The 18,165-nt window shown below is 47.3% G+C and overlaps 1 protein-coding gene across 3 annotated transcripts; it reads left to right on the top strand.

The window, feature by feature from the left end:
* Positions 1 to 1,285: 1,285 nt before the first annotated feature.
* LOC121588237 (ATP-binding cassette sub-family D member) lies at positions 1,286 to 17,116 on the top strand. 3 transcript variants are annotated; one of them, XM_041905957.1, is made up of 8 exons: positions 1,286 to 1,433; positions 3,003 to 3,817; positions 10,722 to 11,551; positions 14,713 to 15,124; positions 15,188 to 16,065; positions 16,141 to 16,230; positions 16,298 to 16,423; positions 16,498 to 17,116. In XM_041905957.1, the coding sequence occupies exons 3-8, from the start codon at positions 10,944 to 10,946 to the stop codon at positions 16,616 to 16,618; spliced, it is 2,235 nt and encodes a 744-aa protein (XP_041761891.1). In that variant the 5' UTR covers positions 1,286 to 1,433; positions 3,003 to 3,817; positions 10,722 to 10,943; the 3' UTR covers positions 16,619 to 17,116. The 3 variants fall into 3 exon arrangements, with proteins under 3 accessions (XP_041761891.1, XP_041761892.1, XP_041761890.1); XM_041905958.1 differs by lacking the exon at positions 1,286 to 1,433 and adding an exon at positions 1,449 to 1,547; XM_041905956.1 differs by lacking the exon at positions 1,286 to 1,433 and having other exon boundaries at positions 2,717 to 3,817.
* The last annotated feature ends 1,049 nt before the right edge of the window (positions 17,117 to 18,165 follow it).

Below are 18,165 nucleotides of genomic sequence, written 5' to 3'. Positions count from 1 at the left end.
AGAACATATTGTTGGAAATTGAATTGAATAGAATTATAGTTAGTTTAGAAATCTTGTTTAATTGAAATTGCATGTCTTTCGTGCATTGTTTCAAATGGTGAGATATTTCAACTGAACTAGATCAGTTACGGATTGGAATTGGAGAATGAACTCTTAGGATTAGAATGAAATGAACTAACAAATGAACTATATGTAATGAAATGACAAGTGAATAAACAGTAGCAAATAGATTGCCGCAAAGGACACAACGGTTTTTATCTATACTCTTCGGCTTTTGGCAATCCGAATATTACAGCCAACTTCTTCTTCTTTAGCACAACAACCGCTGTCGGTCAAGGCCTGCCTGTACCCATTAGTAAATGAGCTTGGCTTTCAGTGACTTATTGTTACCATAGCAGGATAGTCAAGTCCTACGTATGAGGGCACGGTCTATTCGGGACTTGATAAACCGATAAAAACGGCGTTCTACTGTATGTAATAAAAAAAACCCACAATTTCACCACTGGCAAGCTGTTCTAACACGCCTGAAAGTAGATAATAGTTAGCCCCTGAAGTTAGATAGTGCAAGAAAGTCGCATTAGAACAAAACGCTTTACCAGCTGGAGTCTGAAGCGTTTCTGGAAGTGAAGGGCTTGTAATGCGGATTGTATAACTACTACTTACTGAGGGCACAGTGATGTACAAAGTATTAGCGAATAAATTGAAAAGTTTCGCAAATTTTCGTTTGATTTTTTAATAATTTTAATATTATTTTTATGTATTAAATGTAAATAAACTCATTAATTTAGACTTGTCTATTTTATATGAAATGAAATTAATTTTGTCTATTTTATATGAAATCTTATTATTCAATTAGTGTCTTATTGAAAACGAATTACATATTTCTTGCTGCGGGAACTAAGCGATACATTCTTCTTACCTCAACATACCTTCATTAAGCAGGAAAGGAAACAAACGCCACACGCATGTAATTATTATCGCTCCCAGCAAACGTTAAATCGTGCTCGCTTCCCATGCTGCCACAGCAGCTCCATTCGTTGCCGTTGCCATCCTCATTCTCTGTTTTTACATTTTTGCGCGTTTTGCCTTCGCTTTGCGTGTTTGTGCAGCCTTCCAAAAACACTTTACACAACCACAGACACACACCGTTTGTGGGAGAACGGATGCTATGTTTTTTTTCTCTTCTGTTGGTGGAACCGATGCCGCAGTTTCGAGCGTGCCGGTTTGGCCGGAGCTTGCGCAGAACGCCTATTTGGTGCAATCTGCCTCCCGCACACATGATGGAAGGCGCCTTTCGCATTGCGTTCGGACCGTTCAGTGCTGGTGGTGGTGCTGGTGCGAAGAGACGCCTGACTGGCCGGGCTAAAAATAATGCCCCACATGCTCGTGATTGCACGCGAGCCGGGATTCTTTCACTAGTGACCATGCGGACGGTGAGCGATAGAAAAGGGGTGTATAGTTCTTTTCGTTTTCGTGCGGTGTTGTGATAAAAGTGTTCCGCCGTTGACGGTGTAGCGTGCTGATAAATATTAGTCAGCGATAAAACGGTAGCGTGGTGATACTAATGCGCTAAAAGCAAACGGGAAGAAACCGCCAACAAATAACATTTCCTTTCGGTTGCTTCACACATTGCAACGATGCACACAATAATTGCATCGTGTAAATAAACGCAACCGCTCACAAACACACACACACATGCACTTGCAGATCGACATGCAGAAGTGCATCTCGGTCAGTAATGTTACTGTGTGTAAACGGCTGTGGGTGAGCTTGTAATGTGTTTGTGCTAACCATTCGGCCCCTTTGTTAGCGTGGTGATGCTGCCAGCAGCGCGGTGTCTGCTGCGTCCGTTTGTGGTGCGGTAATGAGCAGTGCGCAGCGAAGGGTACGATTTGTTTTGTATAGAGTGGAGGCGCACACACAAATTACCCGAGCAACCCCAACTTCAGTACAACTTATTACAACCCACCCTCCACCACTAGGATGGCCGCTCGGTGCCTAATCTTCCCTGTCCGTTTTGGAGTCCTTCGGCGTAGCTTCTGACTCACGAAAGAGCGACACAGCCTGTCTTGCTCTCGCCCTTACGTTTGGTGGAGCTGCAACCTTCGATACAGTGCTAAACCAACGAAACCCCAACCCTCCCGCTGCTCCCGCACGACAACATCCACCGACGGGCATTGTGATGGTGGTTGTGAAAAGATGTTGTTTATGCCAGTGGCACTCAATCGAACGATGGATTTGTTGTACGTAGGATATATTGTTTCATTTTTAAACGATTTTTTATTCCTTTAATATATAGCACAATACAGCTAAACGAATCGATTCATGTTTAGTTGTATGGAATAATTCAGTTTTTTTTGTGATTTTGAACAGATTGATTCAGAGGCGAGGATACGAATTGATAGTTCACCTGGAAAATGGAAATTTATATAAATTAAATTGAGATATTTACTAAACATGCTTTTACTTTTTTAATACAAAAATATCGCATGACGAGACGATTCCACAGTCACTGTCCCCCTAGAGCACAGTTGACGCCCACTGGCGCACGCTATTTACGTACGGCCGACGCGCCTATGTACGCAGCAGCTGGCTGCGCCACCAGTACGGGGATACGTACAATTACACTCATTGCATGGGGTAGTAGCATGATGTTCGAAGGGGGTTGACTCGAAAGTAACATACATACCATTTCAATGCGCACCGCGACCATTACCAGTGCAGTGCGCGAGCGAGAAACCAGTGGTCCTCCGTCAGTGGTTTCAGCGCGGTCGACCGTGTTCGCGTGTGTGCTCCGGGCCAGCAGTGTAACGCACATCTGACAGTTTCGCGTAGCGGTGGAGACGCAGCACCCGCACACCCAACCCCAAGCGTGTTGCGCTCTCCGGTGAAGGAAGCATCTTCTTTGCAAATATAAATATTTGCCCGACTGCCTTCAAATTGTAACGCGTGTTTTTTTGTTTTGTTTTGTGTGCTTCTCCATGTGTGTGACTGTTTGCTAGTGAGTAGTTGCCGTGTTAGAAGCATCCAGGAAGGAAGTGTGCACGGTCCCAACTTCTAAATCGACTCACGGCCCGCCCCCTGTGGGGTGGATGAGTGGTGAAGGTTCGGTGAATGTTCGTCCGAGAAGGTGTGGTGTGAATTTATCCGTTCTGTGCTTGCTGTGGAAAGCAAAGAAAGGTGTTGAGTTTAGTGCGCACTGGAACGCATTTGGAAGATCCTGCCACTACTAGGCAACGCTTCCACGGCTCAAGGTTTTACAGCACGGGCCGATCATAGTGTTCACAGTGTGTTCGCGAGTCGGCGTACATTTGGCACAGCGGAGTGTTTGTATAACGCGAACGCGTACCACCTTAGAACCGCGGTGTCCGAGGTTGCCGTTGATAGTGGTACCGCAAATTGTACACGGTGAAGCCAGCGAACGTGCCGAATATTCCTTCGCTTGACGGCGGTGTCTGCATCGAAGGCAGCCGAGGGTAGTGGTTTGCAACGCGACGTTGCATAAATCTGTGCAAAGAATGTGCCAAGACGGTACTGGTGCTGCTGTTGTTGTTTCTGGTGCCGCGAGCGTTCAAAGAATCGGCCAGGTGAAAGCAAAAGCTTCATGCTGAGGTGCGTACAGCCTGTACTTACGGTCCTTTCGAAAAAAAAAAACACACACACACACACACACCACAACAACAACCGAAGAATCGATCCAGCAAGTTCCAAAAGTGTGCTAAGAGTGAGAGTTGTTGTGAACCACGACGCAGGGTGAATTGTTTGTAGCTTCGTGTCGATGCATTGGACTGTGTCAGAAATGATTGGAATGAAACAGGTAAGCTTTTGTTTTGTTTGTTGTTTCTTTGCATCTCCCTGCAATCAATTTCACCCTGACATACAAGAAAAACCTCTACCTACTACAGGATGCATCGTAGTTAGCCTTGCAAGCGGCAGGAAGTTGTCCACTGGCTGGTTCCTGTGTGCGGTGCGTACACCAAAGTAGGCCGCGATGTGCATTTCACCAGTCACGCGTACAGTGAACCAATAATCGATACAGGAGGACGGGTTTTTGGTTTATGGTACATACTTATACCGCCCCAAGGCTTCATTCAGCTGTGGCAGTAGCCCGCAGGGGCAAAATGGCAGCAACACGCACACACACACACGCATAATCGATTGTATATGCAGAAAGCGAACAGGTTCGCCAGTTGGGCAGTTAGACCCGGTACACGAGCCGAGGGATCAGCTGTTCTCGGTGCACCATCCATAAGGAAGTGCACGATTACCTCATCCGTTGTGTGAAGCCCCATTGTAGCCAGACCAGAGTGTGTATCTTGATGCTAACTTTGCGCACATCTCTCTACTGGAATGAATGCACAGTTAATGCACGCCGTGTGGATCGCGATCGCGATACGACCGAGGAGATCGTTTATTTTGTTGCTACACTTACGGTTCCCTCCCGTTGCCAGATGGCAGCAAACGGATTAGTTGTGCAGACAGAAGGATTTAGTGGCGAAAGTGAGCCACTCTTGCTCCCATTTCCCGGCCCGGTAATGGAAGTCCAACGCGTGGTTGCGGGGCTTCCATTATGGCAAGGTATGCGTCACTCCACGGGGCACGGATCGTTTTAATAGAATAATCGTTGTGCTGGGTAACATTCAATGGTCCCACACACACAGTGAGACGAACAAAATGGGGCGGATGGAGGAGAGTAACGGATTGCAAGACATGTGTAATGCTATTTACCATCAGACGATCAGAGCCGCAGGGCCTCGGCATAGGTGCCAACAGACAGTCATCTAACTCCCCTCCTGCATGCCAGGCCTAACTAACGATCGTTTGCAGTTGGCAGGCCGCCGTAATGTAGAAGTGACGCTGGGTACCACCGGCACTACCGATGGGGGTAATGTATCTCTTGCAGCCCACCAGCTTCCTCCGGTTTTAGTGTGTTGGGTTGGTTAGCTTCTTGCGCAACACGAACCCACTCACCGGGGGTTCCACTTCCAGCCGTTAGAGCGCAATGGCTCTCGTATGGCATTACGGTGATGGAAAAGTCCTCGCGGTACGAAACTCATCCAACGCAGCTGCAAATGCTACGATGCCAGCCTTAAGAAAAAAACAAAAACATTCTCGAAACTTGTAGGGTCCACTCGAGACTGAAGTGAGACGTCCTTCTTACGGAGCCGTAAATCCGGGACGAGAGTAAAGTTCGTTGCGCTTATCGCCGAACCACGCCGAGTGTGTGTGTGTTTTTGTTTTGTGTGCCTCCAAAGCGTGTTTCCATCCAAGGGATTGGCTTATCACGAGGGCCTCAGTAATCTTAGCGGTGAAGTGACGATTACTATTGAACGATCCGTGAAGGATGTACTTTGAAATGGTAAAGCGAGCCCAGAGGTGGGATTACTTTGAACTCGCCTCGGACTCATTATATCACAGAAATAAAGCAATAAAATTTGACGCTAGCTTTAAAACAAACACATGCCTCATAACGCTGCCGAACGGCTAAGCAACGTTACGATAAGCGACGCAGACAGCGGACAGCACGGTGCACAAGAAGTACACGTCAGTACGTACAACTGCACGGTAATGATGACGAACGTGTGTACATACAAAAAACGCACGTAAAAACACTACTAGTTTGCAGATGGTGGACGAAGGTACAAAATGCTTGCGCGCGTTAATTTCCCCCACGGCGCACGGAAAAGGTTAGAAGTCATTGCGAACCGGGGCTCTCTCGCGGGGAGGGGCCTTTCTAGAGCCATCGTTAAAACGCACAAGTACTGCTCGCGCTCCATTGCAGAAGGATCGCCTCGAGAAGGCGGTGCGCAAGGCTAATAGCGCACCGGTGGAGCCTCCGCGTACCGTCACGTGGCCAAAAGTGGTTTGAACATACTGCGTCCTGTAATGTGGCTTTACCGCACCGAGGACGGATGAAGATGATGATGCTGCTGTTGATGATTGAAAAAAAAACGTAAGCTCTCTGTGGCCGTTTGATGGGAGATGGAGTAGTGTGAGTTTCTAATTACGTTAGACCTTGAACGGCTCTCCTCTTGAGCCTGCCTGCCCGGGCAGCATCTTGGCGGCGGTTCAATGCTGTGTAATGGTAATCGGTGCTGAACAAAACGGGGTAAATGCAGCCTCCATTACCTACTCCAGTGCCAGGGCAGAAAGCAAAAGGTATCCGACATTGAACGACCGTTGGACGAATCGTACGGTCGACCGTTCTTTGTACGGGGTCGGGGTGAAGGTGAATCGGGGTGGTTTGGTTGCTCGATTGATCTGCAGCCCGTACGCACACCGCACACTCGGATTGACTAATTGCTATGTAAAACGGGCGTTAGCAAAACTGTTCTCGTCTCACTGACGCACACTGGCACAGTGAAGCGCACAGTTTGGAAGCGGAGGCTCCACACGCCCCGATTTGCATTTAATAGGGCGAGCAACATTGCTGAAAGTCTATCGCAACCTGCATCGACCACAAGGCGAGGTTTTAGGTGTGACCCGTGTGTACTTAGCCCAACAAGGGGACATAAATCAATTATACTTATTAAGCAGTCGCTGGGTGCTGAATCACGTAGCTGCCGACCCGTGTGGACCTAACAATTGGTTGTTGATGGTCTTGCTGGCTATTGAAGTTATTGGTCTGGGTGAAGTGGATTGTGGACATTTCTCGATCCGATGACAGAGGATCAGAGAGAGGAAGAGAGTGAGAGGATGGATTTAGCACATGGTTCTAGTGCATGAGCTTTTGCTATTGATTGTTGCAGCGTACGACAAAGGAAAGAAAGAACGATCGTTGCTCTTTGTTTCTATGGTTCAGTAGTAATGTCCCGATTCATCAAAGGCAATAATCTTTGCTTGTATCATACAAACAATGTCTTATAAAGTTGTTTTAAGTCAAGGAATCGGCTTAAGAAAGGAATATTGGTTGAATATTTGCATACTTTCAGGCGATTACAACTTACAGTTGAGTAGCAAAACAAAAGACTCGGCAAAGAATAAAGCGTCCAGTTTAGCCGATTCTGGTCGTCTGGCGAGTAAAACATTCCATTAGTCACATTGACAATAATTACCCTACTGATTCGGCGAAGCGTTCCATTCAACAGGCACGTGTTATGTGAATACGTTTACACAGAACCTCTGCAGTACAAAGTCTGCCCGTTAAATTCATCCCCACGGTATTTCGCCCCTCTTGTACAACTCATACCGGAAAGAGCGTTATCGCTTATATTGGTACTTGAAGTTCTTATCTTTTGCTGTGGGTAGTGTCGATCGGACATATGTTGGCTCAAGTGAGTCCAATGAGTGTGTCTTCCCGGGACAAACATGATAGAAAAATCCCCCCCCGCCCCCCAACCCCGTCCAAAAATAGGTCAGTTGAAAACAGTGAATAGAAATTAACTAACAGCCCAGCCATAGCCGAGGCATATTTGTGTATGTACGCTACGCGTTCAGCTCAGCCAACGCCGTCATAACCGTAGTTCACGTCATCCATCGGGCCACGTACAGGGAAGCAAGGCCTCAGCGGTAATAGTTTAACTCGCTCGCTTAATTACACCTTATCAGTGGCCCGGTATGAGATTTCCTGCTCGACTGCTACCACCACTGCCTGCCTGCATACAATCACGTTGGGGTACCGATTTTCTCGCCATAAACCGCTTCGCTAGGCGCGTGAGACCTTTGACTGCCGCCCAGCGTTTGCACAATCCGGTGGGATTGAGAGGTATTAATAAATTGTGCGCGAGTAATCGATGGCTTCATTGAACGATTCAACTAGATGTTTTGCCTCCACGTGGAGGCGGGCGATACAATTTGTCTAAATTAGGAGGAAATCCTGGAAGCGTTCGCACGTGTCGCTAACCTTTTCAACCTTCGTTTCTTGCTGTTTTTATTGTGCTTCAGGGTGCGAGGCTCAAAGGAAAACAGTTTAACCGGTGCGTTAAATTAATGTTGCTGCTCTACGTGTCTTTCGGACGGGCAACTTCCACAAGACCCGTAGAAAACAAACTCTCGCCTGAAGGTGCTACCGTATGTGGAAGACGTTAATTTTCGCATCTTCCTTACCATGACCGTCCATGACCGTTTTGCACCGAGCCTGGGAGGTCATTGCGCCGTGCCTGGCGTAAGTGAACAACGCAGTGCATCTATCTCTGAGTGCAAGAGGTCATTGTGATGCTTCCAGGCAGCCCGAAAAACCGGCTACTGACCTAGACAGTGACCATTTCTCTGCTGAGTGCAGCCAGCCAGCCAAACCGGAATTGTTGCGCTTCCAGGCTCTTCTCTGTTCTAGCACGGGGTTCCCTTTTTGTACAAGTTCGGCCCTGACCGGTCGGCGGGCGGTCGAATGGAAAATGATAATTAATAAGCGACACTAGTTGGTGGTGTTTTCATGCATGCATGGTATGCTGCCCGTGGATCTTTTCTCATTCTCGTTGGTTCATTAATGCCGCGTTGTATGATCGATTGTGTAATCAGCTGTATGTAGCTATTATCGTACAATCAATCACATTTCACAGCCGTTTGACATGAGCCAGTACGTGTGTGTTTCAGGAAATGAGTATTGTTTTTTTTTTGTTTTTCGTCGTGTCAATGTTGAAATGCTGTACGGGGTTGAAATGTAACGATAACTTTTTGCCGGTAGCCGGTAGGAATTGAAGTTGTTGTGGTTTAAGGTCTGCATTGAAGGTAGTTAAAATGTTGCTGTAACTTTTAAAAGTACAATTTCTATCCTGAGATAACTGAATTTAGAGAATGTAGAATAACTATACATGAAACACTTATGAAGCTCAAGAAAATGTAATGATACATTTCTTACGATTTTTTGGGATTTTATTGCAGAAGAAAATGAAACTTGTATTAAAGCTATAAAACTGCAATAATAATCGCGATAAATAATAAAATTACAATGCGCATTATAACAAAACGTTGCATTTATATTTCTCCAGATGGATATAAATGGATAGTAAACTGAGAGAGAAAAAAAGACACCGACTATGATTGACGCTACCCCAAATGGCTACAATTGTAACAGAAATTACATCCAACCATTTACCTGTTGGATTATTGCCCGTTGCACTGACCTTTACCACCTTGTCTTTCGTGGGCTTCATTGTTCCCGTGCAAATTCAGATAAAAACTCGTCGAACAAATCCGAACATCCATCCAACCAACCAACCATTACAACCGCGGCCCGTTTTCCGTAACGTACGATCGTCACTTCCGAGCGGGGCATCCCATTCGCGCATTTGCATTACGCCGGGCCAGTCGTTGCATAATGCTCACCGACCAGCAAACAAAACAAAGCATAATCGTACGGGCATAAAACAACGAACCTCGCAAAAACGGCTCAATTAGAGGCATTTTGGAAAGGGGTGGAAGGCGCAGGAGGAACTGAAATAAAAGAACATGCCACCACCAACGAAAAACACCTTCCACACGAAAAACGTGACTCCACGGAACATGCTGCTTCGGTTCAATCTTGTCGCAGCCATCGGAAGGCCATCTTCCCTATTGTTTATGAATACGCATAAGTGTCTATGTGTTGTTTGTCGGTGTGTGTGTGTGTGTGTTTAGTTGTATATTTAACCGGGTAGGCAAAAATTCGTCGTTGCTTCCGCAAAGTACATGCACTTTTTGGCGGCACGCTGGCCGTGACAAACCCTGGCGGGCCAAAAAAAGAAAAGAACCCTTCGGTGAGTCAAAACCAGAAGTTCCGCTGCGTGGCATGTTGACAGCTAGGCAGCTCTTTTGGAGTCAACAATGCCACCTTTGTGTGGGGCGCGTTTTGTTTGAAAGATAAAGAGCAAGAATAAGCAGCAGCGGCAAGGGCAGTTTGCATACATGCGGGCCATGTGGACTAGGCGACGAACGTGCCGTTCCATTATGGGTGACGCAGGAAGTAGATGGGGCCCGTACATGTGTTTGTATGAGTTGGTGCTTGTGTGTGAGTCATAGCGATCAAGCCGACAATGTTGACTGTTTCTGTTCCGCAGCTCACCTCACTCACTGTCCACTTCTCGGCCTAGCGTCCTCCAGAATGGGGAACAAAACTTCAAGCCCTTATTTATTGCGCGGTCGCGTTTTTACAACTCCAGCTGGAACACTTAATGCGCCATCACATTCATTGAGCACTCTCTTCGAGCACACAGACGCAGTTATGTACAGGTTCAAAGAGCACGAAGCGCGTGCATCACAAGGTCAGTGAGCAGTACCGGGCCCGAAAGAAAGATGAAACGAGGCGGGCTTCAAGACATCGAGAGAAAGGGTTTTTTCCCCTCGTGGGGCGAAATGAGACATTTAGGCAAGACATTTTTCTGAAGTGTACTGGCGGTGTTAAGGTTTCTTGTTTGTGGTGTGTACCGAACGTCACTTCAATTGAGGTCCTGAGATCTGTGTCAAGGGTGTGTGGATTTTCGATCCAATTGCGTGCCGAATCGTACAATTAATGCGAGAAGGGAATTCCATCTCGTGCAGATTATTACTTTTTTGTTCGTTTTTGTTTTTGGAAAAAGAGAGTACAGAGACAGAGCAATCCGCCGGATCGAGAGTTGGTAGAGTAGTGATCCTCGCTTCACGGTCGTCGTAGTACCTGATATCCAGATCCGTTTCTTCACCACTCGATCAGAATTAAATAATTAATTCCCTCATTAAAGCAATATTGTCCATTAATAACCAATATTAATAAGAGATCAATCAATTGATTAATGCTTGTATCTGTCTGCTTTTCCTCTATTTTCCAGATGATGGGTTGAACGGTAGGCATTACAAAAACAAAACAAGAAACGTACCGCCTCTTCCGATTACTTCAGAACCAAACCCCGATAGCACACCCTTCTGGCCAAACCCTTCGAGATCGAATGACGGGTTTGTGATAAAAATCAACCTATCCAGCAGGTAGCAACCAGACACGATCACACCTCTCTTCACCATCGGCAAGCATACACCCCACACACCCCGCAACCATGCCAACCATCATATCCAAGTTCGCGAAACGATCGTTCGACACGCTCGAGGGTCTCGGCTACTCCCGGGAGCTCGTGTCGAAGGGTCTGATAACGGGCGCGGTCGCACTGTACTGTCTGCGCCTTACCTATCCCGTGGTGCGTGACAAATTGACCGCCAACGTCGGTCGGGGCAGTGCGACCGATCCGGCCCACAGCCACCGCAATGAGAACAACAACCTCACCAAGCAGCCACCGCCGGACGATCCGGAGGCGAAGAAGGAGCAGATCATCATCGCCAAGCGGAACCGGCAGCGGCAGGCAGGCCGGCAGCCGGGACTGAACATTGACTTTCTGCTGCAGCTGCGCCAGCTCATCCGAATCATGGTGCCACGGCTGCTGTGCGAAGAGTCCGGCCTGCTGGCCGTCCACACGCTCTGCCTGGTGTCGCGCACCTTTCTCAGCATCTACGTCGCCTCGATGGAGGGTGCGATCGTGAAGTTCATCGTGCGGAAGGACGTGCGCAACTTCGTGCTGATGCTGCTGAAATGGTTCGGCATCGCGATTCCGGCCACCTTCATCAACTCGATGATCCGCTACCTGGAGAACAAGCTTGCCCTCGCGTTCCGGTAAGTGCCACCGTATGTACGAACCACTCATTAACTTGCCGCTGCAATTGGAACCCGAGAGGAATTAGGAGATTGGCAGCGACCGCAACAGTCGGATTGAATCTACAGCACAAATTGCGGTTCAGCTCGTAATGAGCCACGGTGCGAAAACATGTGTGCACATTGCTTGACGCCTAGGGAACTGCACGGGACGTGTGCAAAAACAGATGCGGTTTTCCTTAGCTAGAAAGTCCAAACGGAGAGAAAGTCTTCTGTCCCTCTGGGTGACAGGGAAGCACGCATGGAGATTGTTTTTTTTCCCTTTCTTTTTCATGCCTCCGGGGCACCTCCGTACACGGAAAGGATAATGAGGTATCTGTGGGATGCAATCAGTGCTAAGTGTGGTGTGCGGTTGTTAGTTGATGGGTGCTATCTACTAATCACAAGCGACTATTGCCCCGGTATTTTCCATACACTGTGGCCGCAGGAGGGGCCGTGTACAAAACTGCACGTCACTGCACGCATCCAAAGTCTAAAGTTTGGTGAGATAAAACGCACCTCAAACCTCACAGAGACCGCTCGCTAACAATGCGCATTTTGCCTTAATCGGGCACTGCTTTGCTTGGGGGAAGAAGGATTAAGCAGGTCGTGTGCTTTGGTCGTAAATTTGGCAACGGTTATCTTATCGCGCACAGGTGATGCGTTTTGTTGCGTATCAGCTCGATAAGGCTAATCGTTTCTTTTGTGTTTGCGTATTTCATTTTAGGTTAGTAATGTTTTTATGTGCAGCTTTGCGGTTAACTTTATCTGGGAGTTTATTTCATTAAGCGCAAAAACTGCACCCGGAGCGAGAAGGGAGACATGGATCGTGATCGGCCAAAGTAACGTTAGAGTTTGTCTGTGCAAACAAATCTGGCTACCACTCACGAATGTTTGCACAACTGCAGCCTGTCAGCGGTGAGCGGCGGGTAGTAAATGGAGGGACAAATGCATGTGCTGCATGGGAAAAATCCGTTCGCTTGCAAAACAGCGCGGCGAAGCTGGTTTCCAAGCGAAAACGTGCAGTAACTTGCAAAAAGAAGAGAAAAAACACGCAGAACAGCTTTTCCACCCAAACGGTTCGGTTGTTCGTTGGGCCGTGAAGGAGAGCGTAAGCGGTTCCGTACTTGTGTGTGGCCACTGCCTTTGGCATTTTAACCGGATGAAAACGGCGTCGAGAGGAGGGGGTTGCCGTATCGCTACCCGACACCCGTTTGCTTAACGATTGCTAACATGATCCTAACGCCCGGTCATAAACGACACGAAACCATAAATTCTTGAAGGCTGTCCACATTCTTCTCGCCGCATCGATTGCAGTTCTGCACGCCGGTTTTCTCCGGTTCAGATTATGATTGCTTGTTCGGGGTTAACCCATCTAACTCATCTAACCAAAGCAAAACCGCCTCTACTGTGACTGGTGCAGAAGAAGTGTCGCAATCAACCGTTTGCAGAAGAATTCGCCAAACCAGAATCTGGCTCACCTTGCCTGAGTAGCGGACGAGCAGCGGGCCAATGATGAAGTAGCGCCCGACATTCTACACGCGGCACGGTACAGAGCGGGCGGGATTGTTCGGGGGCTCGGCACGGCGAGACCGGCCAGCCCGTTCTGGGGGTTTACCGATTGGGCAATACACGGACGCCAATGAACTGATGGCCATCGCACCACCGCTGCCACTCTTCGTCGAATGAATGAGGACGTCCACTGGACGTTCCTTTCGGAGAGGTGGGTGTTAAATGTGCAGTCGCGGCCAACCAGCCCGGTGAATAATTTCTCACTCATGCCACACGGTGCCCGAACAGAGGCACGTTTTGTGTGATGTGACATTTGACTTTGGTGCGTCGGATTGAGGCGATGCAGCGATTTACAGCTGTTCTTTGATGTCGGTCAGTCGGGCTTTATGATTTGGAGTCGGCCAGAGACGGAAGCTTTCAAAAGAAATGTATGTGGCGACACACGCACAACTAATGGAACTGCCGATGTAATCGAGAGGTGTGAATGAATCTAGACATTGCATTAAAATCACCAAGCTTAAGCTAATGTTCGACAGCACTTTCGCTTCTGCTGGGATGATAATTATGCACAACGGTATTCGGTAGGCACAGCCGGGACTCGGTTAAAGCAATAATTAGGTCAGTGGTAATGGAACGGGTGGCCGTTCGAGGTTATAGAATGTTTGGGGAAACCGTTGAAGGTCGTTTTCGATGTCTCACTAAAGGGGGCGCTATAAAAAAGGGAAATTTTGAATGTCTCAAACAACACCGGTACGATAATAAATGCTTTATTTGATGTGCGGTGGGCGTTCGAGGGTTTTAAAGGTGAGTGAGGTATCTATTTACAAATTTCTCCTAATTTCATTCTGTGAATTACTATTATAATTTTCTTTTCTTAAATTCGGAGGCATACCGACGAGACTAACACCAATACATTGGAGATAGAACCCTGAGTGTTCATAGCCATAATGATAAAACGTCGAAAAGGGCTTTCAGAAACAAGGGCTTAGTAGGGTTTTTAAGACATTTAATCAGGAATGGGTCAAGAAATATTAATCGGAGAATACACTGAATTCAGAATAAAACTGAAAATATGTTCAAGGCCAAGAGCATGTATTTAAATAGTAATTGGAGTAATAAAATAGAGACAGTCACTGGCGTCAAAGCTAGCATTATGACCAGAACGTTGATCGCTTCCAAACTTCTTATTTTGGCTCAACAACCGTTGTCGGTCAAGGCTTGCCTGTACCACTATTCGGGTTGGCTTTCAGTGACTTTTGGATAACCACCCATAGCAGGATAGTCAGTCCTACGCATGGCGGCACGAGCTATTTGGGGCTTGAACCCATGACGGGCATGTTGTTAAGTCATACGAGTTGACGACTGTACCACGATATCGTTTCCAAAAGAATTAATTTATGATCTTCTCAATGAGTGCTCAAGGACGGCCTCGTCATCTATTGGACAGCTTCTATATGGCCTCGACGTGGTACGATAGCAATGACTGTGTAAGAAGTAGTACAAGACTTCTTCGTTTTCGCATGGAAACTTATAAAAACGAGTTCAATGTACAATATCTTCATGTGTATAATCTCCACGATTGAATGATGATCTAATCAATAACCTTTTCTATATCCTTACCTCCCTTCCAGCACACGCCTAGTGAAGCATGCGTACGGCATGTACTTCAAAAACGAAACCTACTACAAAGTGTCCAACCTGGACGGGCGTATCGAAAACGCAGACCACCGCCTGACGGACGACATCTCCACGTTCTCCAGCTCGGTGGCGCATCTGTACAGCTCCCTGACCAAGCCTTGCTTCGATTTGCTGCTAATCGGCATAGCAATGGCCCGTTCGTCTCGCCGCATGAAGGCAAACATTGTGATGGGTCCGGCGTTGGCCACCGTCGTGATTGGGACGACCGCTCACATCCTGCGGATAGTGTCGCCCAAGTTCGGCCAGCTCGTGGCGGAGGAAGCCAACCGGACGGGCTATCTGCGCCACGTACACTCGAAGATCATCACCAACGCGGAGGAGATCGCGTTCTACGGCGGTCATAAGGTGAGTAGATCCCGCCGGAAACTTGCGTGCAGTCTCATAATGTCCTCTCATTTTCCCTAACAGGTGGAACATACACAGCTGCAGGAAGCTTACGGTCGGCTGGTCGGTCAGATGAACACGATCTTCACGCAGAAGCTGTGGTTTATCATGCTGGAGCAGTTCTTCATGAAGTACGTGTGGTCCGGTACCGGTATGGTGATGGTATCGTTGCCGATTCTGACCGTCGGAGCAACGGCCACACCCGTCAGCCCCGAGCACAGCAATCTGATCAAATCGGACGAGCAGGGCGTGAGCGAACGGACGCAATACTTCACCACCGCCCGAAACCTGCTCCTGAGCGGTGCGGACGCGATCGAGCGGTTGATGTCGTCGTACAAAGAGATTGTAGCACTGGCCGGATACACGAGCCGCGTGGCCGGCATGTTCGAGGTGTTCGACGAGGTGAACCGGGGCATCTATCGCAAAACGACCCTGTACACCGAGGAGCGCAACCTGAACGGCATACTGGAGTTCCGGGACGGGCAGCCAGTCGCCAAGGGCAAGATCGTGTTCTCCGTTGACGCCAAAGACAGCAGCATCTCGCTGGAGAACGTGCCGGTGGTGACGCCGAACTGTGACATCGTTGTGCCAAGCATCAGCCTCACGATCGAGGCCGGCATGCATCTGCTCATTACGGGTCCGAATGGCTGCGGCAAATCGAGCCTGTTCCGCATCCTGAGTGGCTTGTGGCCGATCTACGGGGGCACGTTGCGCATTCCGAAATCGTTCGACGGAAGGCCGAGCATGTTCTACATTCCCCAGCGGCCGTACATGTCGTGCGGGACGCTGCTCGATCAGGTGATCTATCCGGACACGCGCAAGGACATGGAGGCGAAGCGGATCAGCGAGGCACAGCTGCGGGAAATTATGCGCATGGTGTCGCTGGAGCACATTCTCGACAGGTTTGTTTCGGGGATGGGATGGATGCAGTGGTTGGAAGCGTACTGAATTTAATGGTTAATGTTTTACTCCTGCAGGGACAGCTTCGATGAGATACGGGACTGGAAGGATACGCTCTCGGGAGGTGAGAAGCAGCGTATGGCGATTGCGCGACTATTCTATCATAGGTATGAGAAGCGTGCACTGTGTCAATTAGATGAGAGCCTAACAAACGTTTTGAAATACTCCTTACAGACCCAAGTACGCACTGCTAGACGAGTGCACCAGTGCCGTATCGATCGATGTAGAGAGCTGTATCTACGAAACGGCCAAATCGATGGACATCACGCTGCTAACCATCACTCATCGTCCAACGCTGTGGTATGTAGAGGCTAAGAACCAAAACCGGAATGCATTCTAACCACAAAAACCCATTTATCGTTTTTGTTGAACAGGAAATTCCACACGCACATCCTGCAGTTCGATGGTCAAGGTGGGTGGGTGTTTGAGAAGCTAGAGGAAGGTGCCCAGCAAAAAGTTCCTACGGTGAAAGCCAACCCCACGTCCAGCAGCTAGATCGTCTGTTCGGGTGCAAACTATAGGACAGAATTGTACAGAAAAGCAAAACACAAACAGAGCAGAGGAAGCGGCAGACAAACGAACGATGAGATTATTTGAAAGTGTTTGCGTTTAGCAACGTTCTATATCGTTCGATTTTGTAAAAATAACGCAAAAACAGACAAGCATCACGCCAAAAATAAGTCAAAACACCTTACGGAACCGTTGTTTTGGAAGGAAGCAGTGGATAAATATATAATAATGATGTCAGGATAGGTTTTTTTAATGGTTGTAATGGTAAAAACAATGAAAATTTGTGAGTTTGCTGGACAGTCCAGCATTAAGGGAGTAGGATGGGATAAATATTACGACTACGTGTACTACTGCTACGTAGGTTACGCGCAGAATCGAGTTGGAGCGCTGTCAACGCTGTTTTTTGTGAATATGTCAATTTGAATGTTACTTTTTTAATTTGTTCGTACTTAGTGCAATCATAAATAAAGTTTACCAAACGAATTGCAAGCATAACTTTTCAATACTTTTGTTTGGATGGTTGGTAAGTAAGTTTGTCCAAGTTTACTACTCACCCCTTATGGATATGTATAGCAGATTGCATACATCTCAAGCGCACTAGATCGAATCGGGTCTAGCGTAAGCATCGCTTACAGGGTTTCTCAAGCCACCTCAACATCGTAACACTATTTTTCAAACACGTTAAACGATTGTCAACATCGTACATACAATTCGAATCCGTAAACTCTTTTCGATTTGGTTTTGAACGCGTAAAATCCCAACTCGAATCTGGAAAATGTATGTTGGCTGTCTTGTCACCCGTTATACATTTTCCAGATTCGAGTTGGGATTTTATAGGTCCAAAACCTAGTGTTACCAAATTAAAAATAGTTTAAGGATTCTAATTATATGTACGATGTTGACAATGGTTTAACCTGTTCGAAAAATAGTGTTACGATGCTGAGCTGGCTTGAGAAACCCTGTAAACGAATACGCCTAACAGTTATGCAACCCGCATGGCAACTACAGCTTATCCGATGTTCTATCGTTAGTGAAATGTTCTGTTCGGATGAGTGGTTTACGTACAGATCAACCCTTTCGTATAAGATTAAGATATGTTTATTTACAAGCACTTGCTTAATCAACCCATAAGCACCACAACGTTCTGCACAGTTCGCACAATACAGCACAGTTCGTTTGGAATGTTGTTTCGTTTTAAAAACAATCGTTAGTTTAAACATTCAACACCTGGAAATACGATCAATTGTTTGCTGGTTGCTGGCTTGATTGGCGAGAGAAAAAATCTTGTATAAAAATCGTACATTAACATATATATGCCGTGCGTTTTATGCATAACGCTCCCTATACTGTGCACGTCCGTTCGCAATATGCGAGACTCTACCAAGTGCAGCAAACCTTCAGAGCGGGAAGAATGTGATGCTGGTCTAAACAATAAATTAAGTACAAGTAAATAGTAAAGCAGTAGCAGCACCAGGTGCGTTAGAATTAATGCGATAAGCGAAAGTTCCTCCGAAGGAGACGACGTTACCGTG

This window comes from Anopheles merus, chromosome 2R, assembly GCF_017562075.2.
Source record: "Anopheles merus strain MAF chromosome 2R, AmerM5.1, whole genome shotgun sequence".
Taxonomy (NCBI): Eukaryota; Metazoa; Arthropoda; class Insecta; order Diptera; family Culicidae; genus Anopheles; species Anopheles merus.
Note: the sequence above shows the minus strand (reverse complement) of the source record. Positions and strands in the feature narration are given on the sequence as shown.

Coding starts and splice junctions, on each gene's coding strand:
- LOC121588237 (XM_041905957.1), top strand. CDS start 10,944: ATGCCAACCATCATATCCAAGTTCGCGAAACGATCGTTCGACACGCTC. Junction 11,552..14,712: donor AAGCTTGCCCTCGCGTTCCG/GTAAGTGCCACC, acceptor CCTCCCTTCCAG/CACACGCCTAGTGAAGCATG. Junction 16,424..16,497: donor ACTCATCGTCCAACGCTGTG/GTATGTAGAGGC, acceptor TTTGTTGAACAG/GAAATTCCACACGCACATCC.